The sequence below is a fragment of the Jaculus jaculus genome, chromosome 6, assembly GCF_020740685.1.
Source record: "Jaculus jaculus isolate mJacJac1 chromosome 6, mJacJac1.mat.Y.cur, whole genome shotgun sequence".
In the NCBI taxonomy this organism is placed as follows: domain Eukaryota; kingdom Metazoa; phylum Chordata; class Mammalia; order Rodentia; family Dipodidae; genus Jaculus; species Jaculus jaculus.
The window spans coordinates 128,465,011-128,483,409 of record NC_059107.1 but is presented as its reverse complement, the minus strand read 5'-3'; the positions used below and the strand labels follow the sequence as shown (position 1 = coordinate 128,483,409).

The 18,399-nt window shown below is 36.9% G+C and overlaps 1 protein-coding gene across 1 annotated transcript in view; it reads right to left on the bottom strand.

Annotated features, from left to right (window-relative positions):
- The window catches only part of Lrriq1 (leucine rich repeats and IQ motif containing 1), a 196,072-nt gene that overhangs the window by 150,983 nt on the left and 26,690 nt on the right, over positions 1-18,399 (bottom strand). The window contains 3 exon segments of the mRNA XM_045152249.1: positions 4,828-4,978; positions 5,178-5,330; positions 8,745-10,328. Of these exon segments, the coding sequence (XP_045008184.1) occupies positions 4,828-4,978; positions 5,178-5,330; positions 8,745-10,328 (1,888 nt within the window).

Here is an 18,399-nt window from a genome sequence, read left to right as displayed (position 1 = left end):
AAACCTTCAGGAGTAGCTCCTATTGGTGGATGATCTCTTGTCTGAGCAAGGCTTCCCTCCAACAAGAGAGAACACAGTTCTCAATGGGGGCAGAAAAAATGGTAGCTAACACGTGAAGTGATTAATAGATATAAGTGGCTATAGCCTATGCAGCAGAACTGTCTCTAAACTTGGATCAAAAATAAAATACAAATCTATGTTATATAAAAGTAAATAGTAAAACAATGTTATTCAAAACATTTAAAAAAATAGCTGGAGAGAGATTGCTTAATAGTGAAGGCACTTGCCTATGAAGACTAACGACCCTGGTTCAATTACCCAGTACCCACATAAGCCAGATGCACAAGGTAGCACATGCATCTGGAGTTTGTTTGCAGTGGCTAGAGGCCCTGATGTGCCCATCTTCTCTCTATCTCTCTCTGTTTCTTTCTCTCTTTCATATAATAAACAAATAAAATATTAAAAAATAAAAATAAAAAGATGGTTAGGTAGGCAAATAAGAACAAGTAGAGCCACAGCAAAACTGGTGGAGTTTACTTTCAAAGAGCAAAGAGACAAACATGGGAACTCATAACCAGCATGGTAGTAAAAGCTATAAAAAGTAAAGTAAGGGCCGGCTGTGGTGGCACATGCTTTTAATCCCAGCACTCAGGAGGTAGAGGTAGGAGAATTGCCTTGAGTTTGAGGCCACCCTGAGACTACATAGTGAATTCCAGGTCAGGCTAGGCTACAGGAAATCCTACCTTGAAAAAACAAAATTAAATAAATAAATAAATTACTAACACATAATCCGTTTCAAATCGAATATTTAAAATAGCAAAATATCCCCAATCTAAGTTATCAGAAAACCCAAATCATTTCACTATGGTAGATTTTACAGATAAGGAAACAAATGTATGTATCAATAAAAAATCTGACTTCTTCCTAAGGTACATAAAATATTCATGAAAATTAATTTCATACAGATTTAGGAAAAGGACAAGAAAATAATTTTTTTCTGGTTAAAATATAAATAAAACTTAGGGCTGGAGAGATAGCTTAACGGTTAAACACTTGCCTGTGAAGCCTAAGGACCCTGGTTCAAGGCTCGATACCCCAGGACCCACATAAGCCAGATGCACAAGGGGGCGTACGCATCTGGAGTTCATTTGCAGTGGCTGGAGGCCCTGGCATGCCCATTCTCTCTCTCTCTCTCTCTCTCTCTCTCTCTCTCTCTCTCTGCCTCTTTTCTCTGTCACTCTCAAATAAATAAAAATAAACAAACAAACAAAAAGAACAAATTGTTGTTGAGGTAGTAATGTTTTAACAAAATTAGTAAAAAACTTTCCAAGCAAAAATATTCAGTAAAAGGGCAACATAAATTGCAGAACTGATGGAAATGCATACATATCAAAAACTATGGTCTAAGTACTATGTAGAGGAAAATTTATAGATTTAAGGAATTCACAAGAAATGAAAATAAGCTAAAACATATTTAAATTAAATACTTAATTTGAGAATGTGAATGAACATGATAATAACAGAACAGAAATTAGTCTATCAAGTATTAGTGGTAGAAACATGCAGCGGATCATGCAAGCTACACAATCAACCAGCTAGGCAAGTTGTGCCTACATGTGCAATAATGGTACCTAAGGTATGGGAATAACAATCTGCTTTTTAATTGGATTTGAGGCTTGTGAATTCATGCCACGTACTGAAAAAACTAATCACAAGCACATAGCTTGGGAGAACATAGGCCCTAGAGGGAAGCTACCACTGTTCTTTGATTAAATAGATACATTCAGCTCATCAAATTGCTTTCCAAATATATATGCCACATTGATAATGTATGTATGTCTCACTGATTAATGCTATACTCACTTTTGCTTAAGGAATTTTTTTTTTTTTTTTTTTTTTTTGGTGTTTCAAGGTAGGGTCTCGTTCTAGCTCAGGCTGACTTCAAATTCACTATGTAGTCTCAAAATAGCCTTGAAGTCATGGCGATCCTCTTCCCTTGCCTCCCAAGTGATGGGATTAAAGATGTACACCACCACACTCGGCCAAGGAAGGTTTTTTAAAAGATGGTGACAAAAACTGGTGAGACCCAGGACTCACCAAGGTGACAAGAAGAGAAATCCCACTGCTTACAACTTCTAGATAAATAATTTCTACCACACCTGCCAGGGCTCAGAGAACATTGCAGAGGAAATAACAGAAAAAGGGTTAGTGCTGTCACTGCTAACCACTGAAGCTTTTCTATGGACATAGTGGTAGAAACTGAGAAGATTCAAAATTCAACAAAGCTAAAACATGAGACTATTGAGAGCTCAACACTAAAGAGATATCCCTGCCAGCCCCTCCATGGCTTAGGGAACATTAGAGAAGTCAGGTCAGAAAGTATACAATTGCCAAAGGATCACAACTACTTTGGAGCACTGTCGTGAGGACATGAACTGACCTGTGTATTCACAACCTCATAGTGCCTGTTGGCACCTCCACAAGACTGGCATGATTTAACTTAAAGGGAAGATGATGACAAAAATAATGGGAGATCAAAACAAAGACTACTTCAAAAGAGTTGGGTTCTCAATGGAATAAGAGTGGGGGACAGGGACAAAAGAGGGTAACAAGATACAACCAAATTACAGTATGTCCATGTAATAAAATTCTCAATAAAAATACGTTAAAACATATTAGCGTTAGAAATGTAGAATGGTACCCCACATATTAAGGGAGTTTGGCACTAGCATTTTAAATTATAGATATCCTTTGGTCCATAAATACAAAATACTGAAAATGAACCCAAGACAATAAATGATCAAGTATTCTGTAATGTGGGTCCTGGGGAATCAAGCCTTGAACTGGGATCCTTAGGCTTCACAGGCAAGCACTTAACAGCTAAGCCATCTCTCCAGCCCCTACAAACTTTCTTAATATACCAAATCAGATAGTTCACCATATGGAAATGATAAAATTAGAAAACTCACTGTCTCTATCTCCTATAACATCCATTTATTCAAGCAACATTATTCAGTATATGAGTGTTGAAGTGCTTCAGAATAAAGGGGTTAGGCTGCCACCAGCTGGCTGTACCAGATATTCTGCTATAGCTTCAATGAAAATGAACACCACCATCTGACTGCTGGTACACACGACATTCAGGACAGACCACCACCTATGATGAGTTCCTTCTAATGCAAGTGGATTGTAACCACACCTCTGTATAAAGCTTAGGGAAACTAAGGTATGACATGGACAGGGCTAGAAGTAAGGTAATAAACACTGGCTCTGTAAAAAACCACTGACATGGGAGAGTAAGGGGATTGCTGCAAATTAAATGGACGTTACAGGCAAGACAAATAAATTCTGTGTTCATTGTTCATGCTGTTATTTTAAAAAGATGCTTTTGAAACTTATTAAAATATAGAATGTATTGGTTTATACAAGGATTCAGTATTAATTGTATTAGGTTAAGCAAAGATGGTCATATTCTCAAAAATGATTTCCTCAAAAATGAACAGAAACAATTGCATGGTTTTAGGATTTCTTTAAAAGAGAAGCAAAAGCAAAGATGAAGCGAATGCTAATCATGAGAAATGGCCACATAGAGTTTCCTTGCATTATTCTATTTTCATAAATGTTTTAAATTTTCCCACAAAAAGAAAGAAACAGCAAATACAGGTATACAAACAAAAGGAATGTTAAGAAACCTAGTAAGAGCAGCCCTACACAGGAAAGTGAGCAGACTCTTCTGCACACCAACATGCACCCAGCCTATGCCCTGATGTTTCTGTACCAGGAAGATTTCCTGGAGACTGAAGAAGGAAGGATAAGGGAAAAGCATCTACTGGGGGCCAGATTTTTAACTTATCTATAAAGCTGTCAGAGCTTTTATCAAGTTCCTGACTTTTTGACAACCCTTGATTTTTTTTTTCCATTAACTGCTTCTATGAGGGATATACCACTTAAAGTTTAAATAATAGGAGACAAAAAGAAATTTGGGACAGTAAGACTTTTACGTATGGATTAGTGTACTGGAAACAATGTAAACGTAAGCTCATATTGATTTTCTGCTGACAGGAAAGAGAGAATACTTCAGCAACAAAGGATGAGAGCAATAATGGATTCTTCTGAAACCTTGAAATTCATGAGCATGGAAGATGTGGCAGTAGAATGACAAAAGCTGGAAAGGGCTACAGAATAAGAAGAATATGACAAAGGCAGCTGAGAAATGATGGAGTCAAGTTCCAGATAGAAGTGGAATAAATGTTAATAATAAACAGAAAGAGTGGTTTTTATCTGAAATAGACATTTTAGTTGTTGAAGTATCTGTATGAGAAAATACGAACACACAGATACACAGTCATGTAAACACAGAGGAGGGGGACCCAGATGTTTAGGTAGATTCATCCTGATGTATTTTTTTTGTTGTTGTTATTTGTCTAACATCACCTAAAGTGAGAGGTCAATACAGTGCTGTATCTTGCTAAGAAATAGTAAGAAAAACTTCACCAGAAACAGATTATGACAATGGATCTGTAAGAATATCCTATAAATCCTATTAACATGTAGAGTTCCAGTCACTACTAGAAGGCTTATTTATAAGGAAAGAAACAGAGAAGGGAATGTACTAACTTCATAAGCTAATGACAGCCACACATTTGCCACAGATGGAATATATTTGCTTATTATACACTACAATATTTTCTCAATCCAAATTAAGTAACTATAAAATAATAAAATATAAACATTAGTTATAGGGCCCTATTATTAAAAAGGAGCAAATACAAAATAATACAATTATGCAAAACAAATGCTTAAAAGATACAATCCCATTGTTCTTACCAATTCGAGTAATTTTATTATATGAGAGTTCAAGATTTTGGATATTAGTGCAACCATCCAAACCATGAATAGAAGTCAATTGATTTTTATTAAGAAGAACAATAGAGAGATTTTCCATATTTTCACAATTGATAGCCTCAATATAGTTCTCCTAAAGCAAAGAAAAAGATAAGTTTATGTTAATGGCTAATCAATGAAATTTTGAAAGAATGAGATGTGATCTCTAAATCAATACATGAATCTCCAACTCAAATGATACTTTAGTTTCTTGAAGGTTATCATCTCTGCATGAATCTAAGCATGAATCCATTTCATATTTTGGTTTGATAAGTGAAAGTCAGAGGACATGCCTGAGCATCAATGAACTTCAGTTTTCGGCAGTGACTCAGGCCATTCAGGGACACTAATCCACAGCGCTGAAGAGACAGAAACTGAAGATTTGGACAGTCTGCCAAGGTAGAGAGACTGCATCCTGGCAAACCTTGAAGGGTAATAGTTGTAACCTAGAGAATGCAAGAAAATTGCCATGAGTCATGCTGTCTAATATCACAGCACAAACTATAACAGCCTTGCAAAATTACTTAGAAAATCCACCTAGTTAATAGCATATGTTGAGCCTCAAATATAAAAATTAAAAACTGAATTTTAGTTCAGCTTGCTGGTCTCTTTTTTCCACCACTGAACAAGACAATAGAATTCTATCATCCAAGGCAAGTTCAAATAAAAGGCAGGCAATATTTTGATAATTATCTAAGTTTAAAAAAAACTAACTTTTCTCATCTTTGGCATTATTTTCAAAATGATTTCATTTATACACAAAGGCTTATGATCCCTGCTTGACAATAATGAAGAAATAAGACTAGTAAATTAAAAAGAAGGTAGAGATAAAAATAAGTGATTTTTTTAAAATTAAGTATAAAAAGAAATAAGCATTTAATAAAAACTGAGGCAGAACAAGTTTCTACTTTTAGGGCTAGTGAGATGGTTCAGCAGTCAAGAGCACCTCCTGTGCAACCATAAGGCACTAAAGATGACTAAGCAACTCCTCAAGTTTGAATCTCAGGAGCCACATAAGACCTGTATGTGGCCACTCATGTCTTTAACCAAAGTCCCATGGAGTAGCTGAAACCCAACAATCACTGGAGCTCAAAGAGCAAGCTCTGGCCAGGATCAGTAAGAGACTCCAGTTTAAAAAAGAACAGGCAGATGAAACCAAGTATGGTGGAGCATATATTTAGTACTAGCACTCAGAAGGCAGAAGGAGGAGGATTGCAGTGAGATTGAGGCCAGCCTGGAGCTACAGAGTGAATTCTAGATCAGCCTATGCTAGAGTGAAACAACATATGTGTGGGTAGAATAGGCAGAACAGCAATGGAACAGGACACCTAATATTCCACTCTGGCCACTCTAAGCACATGCATGGGATGCCACATGGTCACAGACACATGCATGCACCACATACCACACACACACACACACACACGCACACACGCAAAAGAAAGGTTCTACTTCATTTTTATATTATCTTAAGAATGTCTCAACTATTTATTATAATAAAATAAGCCAATTTTTAAAACAAATGAATCTCCTTTTCTTCAGAAAGAAAATATATTATTCCTGTGGCAATAATTTACTGACTCTGAAAGCAAACAAATAAATTCATTATATAATTAGAAAATTGGCTTTATACTAGAAAATGAAAACCATATTAAGAACTGTGACTTTAATAGCTCAAAATTAGATAATAATAACTGCATAGTAATACATGCTGTTTGGTATTATACTGTGCATTATTCTGCCCAATTTACTACTGTGCTGCTTTGAATCAGCTACACAAGCACAATTACATTCTAGTTACAGAGGATGTTGCAATTTGTCTGAGTTCTCTAGTCACATTTCATTACTGCTCAGCTGGGCTAGTTCCCTTGTTAATGGTTCCTGCTTTTTAAAAATAATAATTTATTATTTTTCTATTTTTATAATTTTCACCCACATGAATAATGTATTATTATCTTATCCCCGATTCTACCTCTTATTCCCTTTTCTGCCCATTAACACCTTCTTCCCCATTAACCCCCATCTAGAGCTCATGCTTTTATTTCACTCATTGACTTAAATTAAGATAGCTTGCAAGACAATGGGTGGAAGATTATCTACTTTGAATATGAAGACTTTATAGTATTCTATTTCATTGAATATCAAAGTAGATATTTTAGTGCCATATTCTGTACCTCAACTTAGACTTTGTTCCTAAAATATAATACCAAAATAAAATTCCAGATTAGTTATTTGAAACATGCATGACAACAAAACTGCTTTGTGCCCCAAACTTAAGGTCAGTATAGAATTAATAATCACATGACCATCACTGTATGCTTAGCTTGAAAAACAGCAATTAAAGAATAAGGGTGTGTGTGTGTGTGTGTGTGTGTGTGTGTGTGTGTGTGTGTAAATGAATGAACTGTCGGTCTTGAGAACAACTCAAACATCTCTATAGCAGTCAGAGTTTATTTCCTTGCAAAAGGATAATATACATTTAAATACACATTAAAATACATTTGGTTTCCAAGCCCTAAATAGGAATCCTAAATTGGAACACTATTATTTAACATATTTCCCTGTTTTATAATCTATCAGTTTCTCTGTCTTAATCTTATTTTTTTAAAAAGTATTTTTGTTTATTTTTATTTATTTATTTGATAGCAACAGACAGAGAGAGAAAGAGGCAGATAGAGAGAAAGAGAGAGAATGGGTACGCCAGGGCTTCCAGCCACTGCAAACGTACTCCAGACATGTGCGCCCCCTTGTGCATCTGGCTAACGTGGGTCCCGGGGAATCGAGCCTTGAACCAGGGTCCTTAGGCTTCACAGGCATCTGCTTAACCGCTAAGCCATCTCTCCAGCCCTGTCTTACTCTTATTGATTCAGATAAAATTAACATTTGGTGCAAATGACTTTATGTTTGAGGCACAAGTACCCTAAGTTATACAGCACATAATTGTTCCATTAGGAAACCAAATAATGTTTCCATTAAGAAATCCAGGCTTAGTGGATATTTGAATAAAGATAACAATATTGAAAAATGAAAATCAAAGTTCTATTTATAGTGGTAAGGGTAGAGTGTCCTGAAAATTTTTAATTGACAATTTAAAAAAGAATTTGCTTTCTTGGGCTGGAGAGATGGGTTAGCGGTTAGGCGCTTGCCTGTGAAGCCTAAGGACCCCGGTTCGAGGCTCGGTTTCCCAGGTCCCACGTTAGCCAGATGCACAAGGGGGCGCACGTGTCTGGAGTTCGTTTGCAGTGGCTGGAAGCCCTGGCACGCCCATTCTCTCCCTCTCCCTCTATCTGTCTTTCTCTCCGTGTCTGTCGCTCTCAAATAAATAAATAAATAAATGAACAAAAAATTATTTAAAAAATAATAATTTGCTTTCTTAACACTTTTTGTTACTAACTTCATGTACTAAGAGAAACTTTATATATAAAATATTCCATTAAAAATCAAAAACTTGCGGCTGGAGGGATGCATCAGTGGTTAAGGAACTTGCCTGCAAGGACTAATGACCTGGGTTCAATTGCCCAGTACCCACATGAAGCCTAATACAAAAGTAGCACATGTATCTGGAGTTTTATTTTGCAATGGCTAGAGGCCCCATTGTGCCCATTCTCTCTCCTCTCCTCTCCTCTCCTCTCCTCTCCTCTCCCCTCTCTCCCCCCCCCCCCCCCCCCCTCTCTCTCTCTCTCTCTCTCTCTCTCTCTCTCTCTCTCTCTCTCTCTCACTTTCCCTTCCTCCCTCCCTCCCTCCCTCCCTCCCTCCCTCCCCTTGAGCCAATAAGATTTTTTTAAAAAAATTCAAAAACTTGTACTTTAGAGAATTCATTCAATTAAATTTTAACAACTGTAGTGTCAACTTATCAATACCTGTTGTAAAGTATCCCAAGGACCACACTGAAGAATGTCTAATGTACTCAAAGGAGGCATCATATTGGTTGGACATTTCATAGTTCTTCTCCTTTTAATAATTTTCTTTTGTTGATATTCTTTGAGGATTTCTAACCAAGATCTACATGATGTTACCCAAGCTTTTCTCTGTTCTTCAATGGAAGATAAAATTGTTGCCTCTGGGATAGAGTAGTACTTGATACTTTCCCGTGCAGCTCCATTTTTCTGGCCATTGCTTTGAATTTCTTGAATCTTAGATTGAAGAGAGTGTGCTTCTGTAGTAGCCTGGAAGCTTCCTGCATAATAACTGCCCAAGTCTTCAGTAGGAGCGTTTTCCACTAATCTGTACTTCTGCTTCTTTATTTCTGTATTTGCCATAGCATCTGTGATAGAAATCACAGTATCACTACTCAGTGTGTTACCTTTTGAGAACTCCTCAAGTTCTTTTGATTTTAAATTAACTTCTTTATCTTCTAGTATTACATGGCCACCTGTAGTTTCACAATTTTCTAACTTTAGCAGCAGTTGGTTTTCTTCCATTGAAACAACTGGAGTGTGACTCTGTTCAAGCAATGACTCACTTTGTTTCGAACTGTCCTCTTCCTCTGCTTTCTGCTGATTACCCTTGATTATTTTCTGTACTTCAGGGTTTTTCAGCTCATTCATTTCTTCATTGTGTCCATTCACTTGGATTCCTCCCATCTCCTCATGTGTGGTATGTTCCACACTCTCTTTGGTTGGGACTTGAGACTTGAATTCTTGCAGTTGAAACTGCTCATTCATATTTTCTACTATATCTTTGTTTTCCAATTGAGGCTTTTCAATACTTTCATATTTTACCTCTTTTTTAACAAGTTCTAATAAACACTGTTGTTTCGCTAAGTTCTCACTCTTTTTATTCACATTCAATTTTGCCAAAATTGCTTTGCTTGATACTAATTTTGCATCTATTGATTCTTTAAATATAAGCTGGCTGTCCACATTTTCTCCTTTGTCTAATTGTTCAACTACACAAACACTGTGCTTTCTAGAATTTGCTTCCTTTAACTTTTGGGCTATTGTTCCCTTGTTCTTATCTGTAACAGCTACATGCTTGGCAGTACAGTCTCTCTTCCTTAATGCACAGTTGATGATAAGGTGTTGACCAGTATCTTCTTGTGATTGTATCTTTTCTCGGTTCCTTAATTCCTCTCTTTCTTTTCTCAAGATGTTCTTTTTATCCTCATATTCTTTTTCTCTCCTTTTTCTTTCTTCTTGCATTTTCCTTTTTATCGCTTCTTCTATCCTATGTTCCTCCTCTAATCTTTTTTGTCTTTCTTCTTCTTTCTGTCGAATTTTTGCTTCCTTTTCTTTCCACTCTTGAGCTTTCCTTCTCTTACTCTCTATTTGTTCTCTGATGATCAGGCCATATTTTTTGTAGGCTATATACGCTTTATATTTAGCTTGAATTTTTACAGCTGCACTATGCTGCACTTCTAGCAAACGAGACTTTTCTTTTTCTTGTAGCTCATTAAATCTGGCTCTTTCCTCTTCCATTTGCAAATGCAAGTTTCTAATAAACTCCTAAAGTAAAGGGAGATAGATAGAAGTTAGCATAAACTAAGTGTGACATTATTTGTACATTCAAAACAAGCCTGAGGTTTATAGAATTTATTCTAAAGTTCTCTTAGAAGAACTAAATATATATACATATATATATATATATATATATATATATATATATATATATATATATACATATACACACATACACACACACATACATATATATGTGTGTCAGAGTGGGTGTGTGTGTGTGTGTGTGTGTGTGTGTGTATCTATATTTAAATATAGAAGACTGGATCACATTGGTAAATTGATAGTGCTCTAATATAAGCCACCAAAGTCAATGTTGAGGAATTACCTACAGATAGAAAGCACTGAAAATGAGAATGATATAGGATAAACAGGAGCAAACACTAGGCTGGAGAGATGGCTCAGCAGTTAAATGTGCTTGCTTGCAAAGCCAGCTGGTACAGGTTCAGTTCCCCAGTACTCAAAAGTACTCATCTCAAAAGCCAGATGCACAAAGTAGTACATGTGTCTGGAATTCATTTTTAGTGGCAGGAGGCCCTGGAGCTACCATACTCACTCACTCTCTGCCCTCATTCATCTCTCCCCCCCCCCTCTTTCTCTTAAATATGTTTTTAAGAAAAGAACAGGTCAAATTCATGTAAAGTAATAACTTCCAACTTCCTGAGATGGGTTACAAAGGATATTCACAGTTAGAATACATAAAAGAAGCAGGAAATTCTTGTTGTTGTTGTCAATAAGTTGGGAGGAAAAGAAGGCCAGGAAATCTGAACCTATACACAATCTGAACCTCCCACATAGTCATAGAGCTTACACCTTCTCCACTCTCAAAAAGATGATAAACAAGAATAAGATGGTTTGTGTTAAATGAAAATAATGCCATTGTTTCTAGAAGTATAGAACAAAAGAAAACACATCAAAATAATTAAGCAAATATTTAAGAAGCATTAACATAAAATATCCAATTAAGTATAAGGAATGAATAATTGAATGCTGATAGAAAACATAAAAGAAAAAACTTTTCATAGAAAAATGAATAATCACATATAAAAATAAGAAACAAATATTCACACAACAATGCCATACATTCAGACAAAAACATCCAAAGCAAATGGCTGAATGGTTGATGGCCTAAAGAAAACTTAAAAATTAAGCATTATTAACAAAGATATAAAATACATGACAATTAGGAGTTAACAATATCAACATAGAAACTCTAACACAAGGCCAGAAGGACAAAGAAATAAGAAAAAGACTTCTAGTCAAGATGGTGTCTGCCTAACTGCGCCACACCTCCCAGGGAAGGAAAGGCAATATGTTAAGGGTATATTAGGTCTTCTAGTGGTGAGCAGACTCTAATAGACCTCCAGTGGGAGGGTTTGAAGGAGCAAAAGAAGATAATCCACTGATTCCCACATTCCCAGGTAGCCCATTGGTCCCCCAATCCCCTCAAGCAGCATCCAACCTAAAAAGCTCTAGATGGAAAGAAATAATTAAGATCAGAGCAGAAGTTAATGAATTTAAAATTAAGAAAACAATTAAGAAAATTGATGAAACAAAGTGCTAGTTCTTTGAAAGAATAAACAAGATTGATAAACCCCCTGGCCAATTTGATAAACCCCCTGGCCAATTTGATCAAGCAAAAAAAAAGAGAGACACTTCAAATTAACAAAATGGGAAATGAAAAAGGAGAGATCACAAAAGATATAAGTGAAATTGGGAAAATCATCAGGGCTCATTCAAAACCCTCTACTCTACAAAACTGGATAATATAGAGGAAACAGATGAATTCCTGGACACATACCACCTACCAAAGCTGAACTCAGAGTAGATTAATCTCCTAAACAAACCTATCATATCTATCAAGATTGAAAAGGTAATCAAAAACCTCTGTAAAAGAAAGAGTCCAAGACCAGATGGCTTCTCAGCTGAATTCTATGAAACCGTCATGGAAGAACTCAAACCAATTTTTCTCGAACTCTGCCACACAATCAGAGAACAAAGAAAGAATCCCCAACTCATTCTATGAAGCTATTGTCACCCTAATACGAAAACCAGGCAGAGATACCACAAGAAAACTATAGGCCTACTTCCCTGATGAATTTAGATGCAAAGATCCTGAACAAAATCCTTACAAACCAAATCCAACAACACATCAAAAGCATTATCCACCTTGATCAAGTACGTTTCATCCCAAGAATGCAGGGATGGTTTAACATATGGAAATCTGTCAATGTAATATTACCACATAAATAAACTTCAACACAAAAACCACATGATCATTTTATTTTAATAGATGCAGAAAAGGCCCTGGACAAAATACAACATCACTTCATGATCAAAACATTGGAGATAACAGGCATGGACAGTTTATATCTCAACATAATAAAAGCTATATATAAAGCTCCTAATAAGGGTGATGTTTTCCTAAAGTCCAAATAGTACTGAATGGAGAGAGACTGAAGAAATTCCCATTGAGATCAGGAACAAGACAGCAGTGTCCACTCTCATCTCTGGTCTTCAACATAGTACTGGAAGTCCTAGCTCAAGCAATAAGACATGAGAAAGAAATAAAAGTGATACTAATTGGAAAGGAAAAAATTAAGTCAGCCCTATTCACAGAGGACATGATTCTATACATAAGACACCCAAAAAACTCAATCTCAAAACTCTTAAACAAGATTAATGCCTTCAGCAAAATAGCAGGATACAAAAATCAATGCTCAAAAATCAGTAGTGTTTCCATATGCAAAAGCAAAAATACAGAGAAGAAATAAGCAACATTATTCTATTTTCAATAGCAACAAAAACAAATAAAATACCTTGAAATAACATTAACTAAGGATGTAAAAGACCTATACAATAAAAACATTAAAAACATTCAATAAAGAAATTAAGGAGGACTTGAGAAAAGGGAAAGACCTCCAATTCTCCTGGATAGGCAGAATTAACATTATGAAAATTTCAATCTTACCAAAGGCAATATATAGATTTAATACAATACCAATAAAAATCCTAACATTGTTCTTCACAGAGGTAGAAAGAATGATCTCAAAATTCTTATGAAATGGCAGAAGACCTCGATTATCCAAGCATATCCTCAGCAAAATAAATACCTCTGGAGGCATCACCATACCAGATCTAAAGCTATATTACAAAGCCGCAGTAATAAAAACAGCATGGTACAGGCATAAAAAAAAAAAAAAGAATTACAGCCCAATGGAACAGAATCAAGGACTCAGATTTTGGGTCAAGTAACTACAGCTGCTTGATATTTGACAAAGGCCCTGAAAATGTAGGCTGGAAAAAAGACAGCATCTTCAATTAATGGTGTTGGACAAACTGGACAACCACATGCAGGAAAATAAAACTTGATCCTCACATCTCACCATGCACAAAATTCAGGTCCAAATGGATCAAAGACATCAATATAAGACCAGAAACTCAGCTACTACTGGGAAAAAAAAAAATAGGAGGAACCCTGTAGCTCAGGAACTTAGACAATCATTCAACAATTGGGATCACATGAGGCTGAAAAGTTTCTTCACAGACAAACATACAATAAGCAGAGCCAATAGATTACCCACAGAATGGGAGAAAATTTTTGCTGGCTGCACAACTGAAAGAGGCCTAATTTCTAAAATCTTCAAAGGACTCAAAAACCTAAACAATAAAAAGTCAAACAACCCACTCACAAAACAGGGCAAAGAACTAGACAGGAAGTTATCAAAGGAAGAAATACAAGTGGAAAGCACACACTTAAGAAAATGTTCATCACTCCTAATCATTAGGGAAGTGCAAATTTAAACAACTATGAGGTTCCATCTTACCCCAGTAAGTGTAGGAAACATTATAAAATCAAATGAAAACAAATACTGGAAAGGTTGTGGAGAAATAAGGACCCTCATACATTGCTGGTGGGGATGTAAGATGGTACAACCACTATGGATAGCAATATGGAGACTCCTACAAAGGTTAACTATAGAGTTACCAACAGACCCAGTTATTCCCTTACTGGGCATTTACCCTAAAGGCTCCACACCTAAGCTCAGATAGATTTGCTCAATCATGTTTATAGCTGCTCAATTCATAATAGCTAAGAGCTAGATGTCCATCATTAGATAAATGGATAACCAAGATGTATTATATCTACACTATGGAATTCTACACAGCAGTAAGGAAAAATGACACAATGTAAATTGCAGAAAAATGCTTGAACCTGGAACAAATCATTCTCAGTGAACTCACCCAATCACAGAAAGATAAACATCTCATGGTCTCACTCATCTGTGGCTCCTATCCTAAATCAACCCAAGATGCTGACATACCTAATAAGCATCTGGAGGACCAGACAAAAGGGAGGATGGGGTGGGAAGAGAGAGTAAGGGTAGGGGGTGGGGGACATAAAACTGGACCCAAATGACAATGGTAACATAAAATTCTACACCCTAAATGACAGACTAAATGGTTGAATCTTCATCAGGTCCTTAGAGGGAACACCTGAATCACAGGGCCCTGGAGAGGGTAAGATGAAGACTAACTATCTAAGTTTTCCTCTCTCTCTCTCTCTCTCTCTCCCTCTCTCTATCTTCCTTCCCCTCTCCTCTCTTTTCTCTCTAGCTTCTTTATATTACCTATCTTCTTCATTCTTCTTTTCCTTGGTTCTGGCCTATAACTCCCAGTACCAGCATGTGGTTAACATTCACAATGAGCTGTTGATCAGAGAGATGTACATTGTTCCCCAAAAGTACACAGACTTCTGTCAGAGTACTTGATGACTCACCAAAGGTTAGTGGCAGGACCCTACTGCTGAAGATACCAAATGTTGTTGGTACTGAACATGGAGTGACCTGGCTGGAATCTGGAAAAGAGTCAGTCCCCAGACAGTTAGCCCATCTAGTGCCAGAAGGAACTACATGAGTGACTGATGGAAACTGACCAACATCTGTCCAAGCAACCCATGGTCTAAGCTATCCAACAACAAACAACCTGATGTGATGCTCACACAAGTGTAATAATAGCACACAGCTATGGTGGGTAACCAACTCCTCTTGATTTGTCTAATTGATCCACTCAGGGGAACATAACCCATAGCTAGAGCTGGGAAACAAGTCTGAACCATATCCAAAAAATGAGCCCTCTTTCCACTATCAAGCTCCCACCAATTGTTGCGTACAAGAGGGCCTATACCTATTAAATTATCTCTAAAATAAAAACGGTTATCCCATGTATCTGGTGCTGAGAGAATCAGCCCATTGCACTTCTACAGTGCTCCAGCTGAAACCAAGAGTAATTGGCAAAATGACACGAGTGCTGTTTTCTTTTTTTTTTTTTTTAAAGGAATTTTTTTTTTTAAATTTTCATTTATTTATTTATTTGAGAGCGACAGACACAGAGAGAAAGACAGATAGAGGGAGAGAGAGAGAATGGGCGTGCCAGGGCTTCCAGCCTCTGCAAACGAACTCCAGACGCGTGCACCCCCTTGTGCATCTGGCTAACGTGGGACCTGGGGATCCGAGCCTCGAACCGGGGTCCTTAGGCTTCACAGGCAAGCGCTTAACCGCTAAGCCATCTCTCCAGCCCAACAAGTGCTGTTTTCATGGTGAACCTGGTCCCAGCACAAGGGTGAAGGAGATAGACACAGAGAACACTCAACTCCTACCAAACCAGATATCCAGAGACACAGAGGCTCCCGAGACTTAATCAATCACTGAATAGATCTAAAATGAACCTAACATGGCTCAGGGAAATTTGCGGAAGAGGGGGCAAAAAGACTGTTAGAGCCATAAGTTAGGTCATTATGCACAGACACTGCCTCTTACCCATAACTAACAGCTAACCCTACAATGCATGGCCCATATTCCCAAATGAGTAGGATCCCTTTGAAGGGGGCAGGACAGGGAGGAGGCTAACGAGGGTGCCAACATGATTGTATACACACCATGTACATAACTAATAAAAAAAAAAGAAGAAAAACAATAATAGGAAAATGTTCCTAAGCATTGCAGAGAATGCTCAGTGGTTAAAGCACGTACGTATAAAACACCCACACCCCACTCACCCCACCCCCCACCATACACAGTAGTGGAACCATCAGAATACTCATGATTATTATCCAATAACAAAATAAATAGGTAGGTGATAACAAAATTTGATTTATCATGAGGTAACAGGTGAATGTTTTATCTATATTTTAAAAAAATTTGAATATTAAAAATCTGTGTATGGGTATGATGACTAAGTATTGAACACAGCAGGTGAGAGAAGTAGTAAAACAGAAGAGAGTTCAACAGCAAATGTCCAACACAAATGCATAGAAAGGACAAGAAAATAGGAAAGGCAGAAATGAGGACATGAAATGTAATAGGTATGGGCACATAGTGAAAAGATTGGATATATTCTGAAAATAGTCTTGACAGAACAGAAACAGAATACAGCAGAGACAATGGGCAAGATTACAAATTGTTAAGACGATATTTATTTATTATCTATGAGGCAGGGTTTCATGTACTCTAAGCTCACTTTGATCCTACTCTACAGGTAAATAATGACCTTGAACTCCTGGTCCTCCACTTCCTGACTACTGAGATGACCAGTCTGCACTATCGTGACGAGGTTTATTCAGTGGTGAAATGAAACTCAATGCTTTGTGCAGCTTAGGCAAGCACTCTAGCAACTGAACCACGTCATTAACCCTTCAGATTGCTTTTGTAAAGCAACTTCATCATTTATCCCCTAATAGAATAGCTACTAAGAAAATCAGACCTAGGAATTTAATACTGTAATCACTGAAATTTAGGACACAGGAAGAAAAAAGGAAAGACTTAGAAGCAAAATGACTTAGAAGAAAAATACATACTACCTACAACAGAATGAAAATAAAACCAATATCTGACTTTAAAACTGAAATGAAGGAAGAAGGAAAACAGTACAAAAAAAAAAAAATGACTCCTTTGCTCATTAGGGTCTTTAAAATTCCAGAGCTCTGATTTCTCCACTCATCATATATTTACTTTTGATATATAGTGGTCAGATAAACCAAAATTCTGCTATTGGCCACCTAACTCTTTATTTTGTTACTTGATAATAATCATGGGTATTCCAATGGTTCCACTAATTTCAACATTTGGATGTCATATCTGTTAGCTATAACTCTCTTTTTTCCTTTTATTCATCCTAATAAAATTATGTATTCACATGTCTACAAAAGGGAGGAAAGGGGAATTAAGAGGATGGTATTGTATATATGTAAGTAGAACAGAGTGATAGGAGTGGAAAGGTTTAACTGAGGTCAGGGGAGGAGACTGAGTAAAGAAAAGGTGGGGGGAGGGCTAATCAAAATCTAAGATGGTATGAGTGGATAATGAAGATGTGGTACATTTATACAATGGAGTTCTACTCAGCGGTAAAGAAAAATGAAGTTATGAAATTTGCAGAAAAATGGATGGACCTGGAAAGTATTATACTAAGTCAGGTAACCCAGGCCCAGAAAGCCAAGCGCCACATGTTCTCCCTCATATGGGGATCCTAGCTACAGATGACTGGGCTTCTGTGTGAGAATGAAAATACTTAGTAGCAGAGGCCAGTAAGTTGAAAAGGAGACATAAAGGGTGGAGAAAGGAAGGGAGGAGGATACTTAATAGGTTGATATTGTATATATGTAATTACAATGATTGTAATGGGGAGGTAATATGATTGAGAATGGAATTTCAAACGGGAAAGTGTGGGGGTGGGAAGGGAGGGAATTACCATGGGATATATTTTATAATCATGGAAAATGTTAATAAAAATTAAAAAAAAAAATCTAAGATGGTATGAATAAGTCACATTGAAACCCACTTTTTTTTGGACAATGGAACACTCAGAAGCCATAAATTGTTACTAAAAAACTTTCAGTGCCAGGGCTGGGATAACTTCCTGTGAGTTGTTGTCAAGGGAGGTCCCTAATGCCCCTCAAAACATTACACGTCATTACCAAAGGTGGTAAGACCCTATTGCTGAAGACTTCACATACTTGGGTTGCAAGATCACTGAGACATCCTGCTGGAACTGAGCTGAAAAA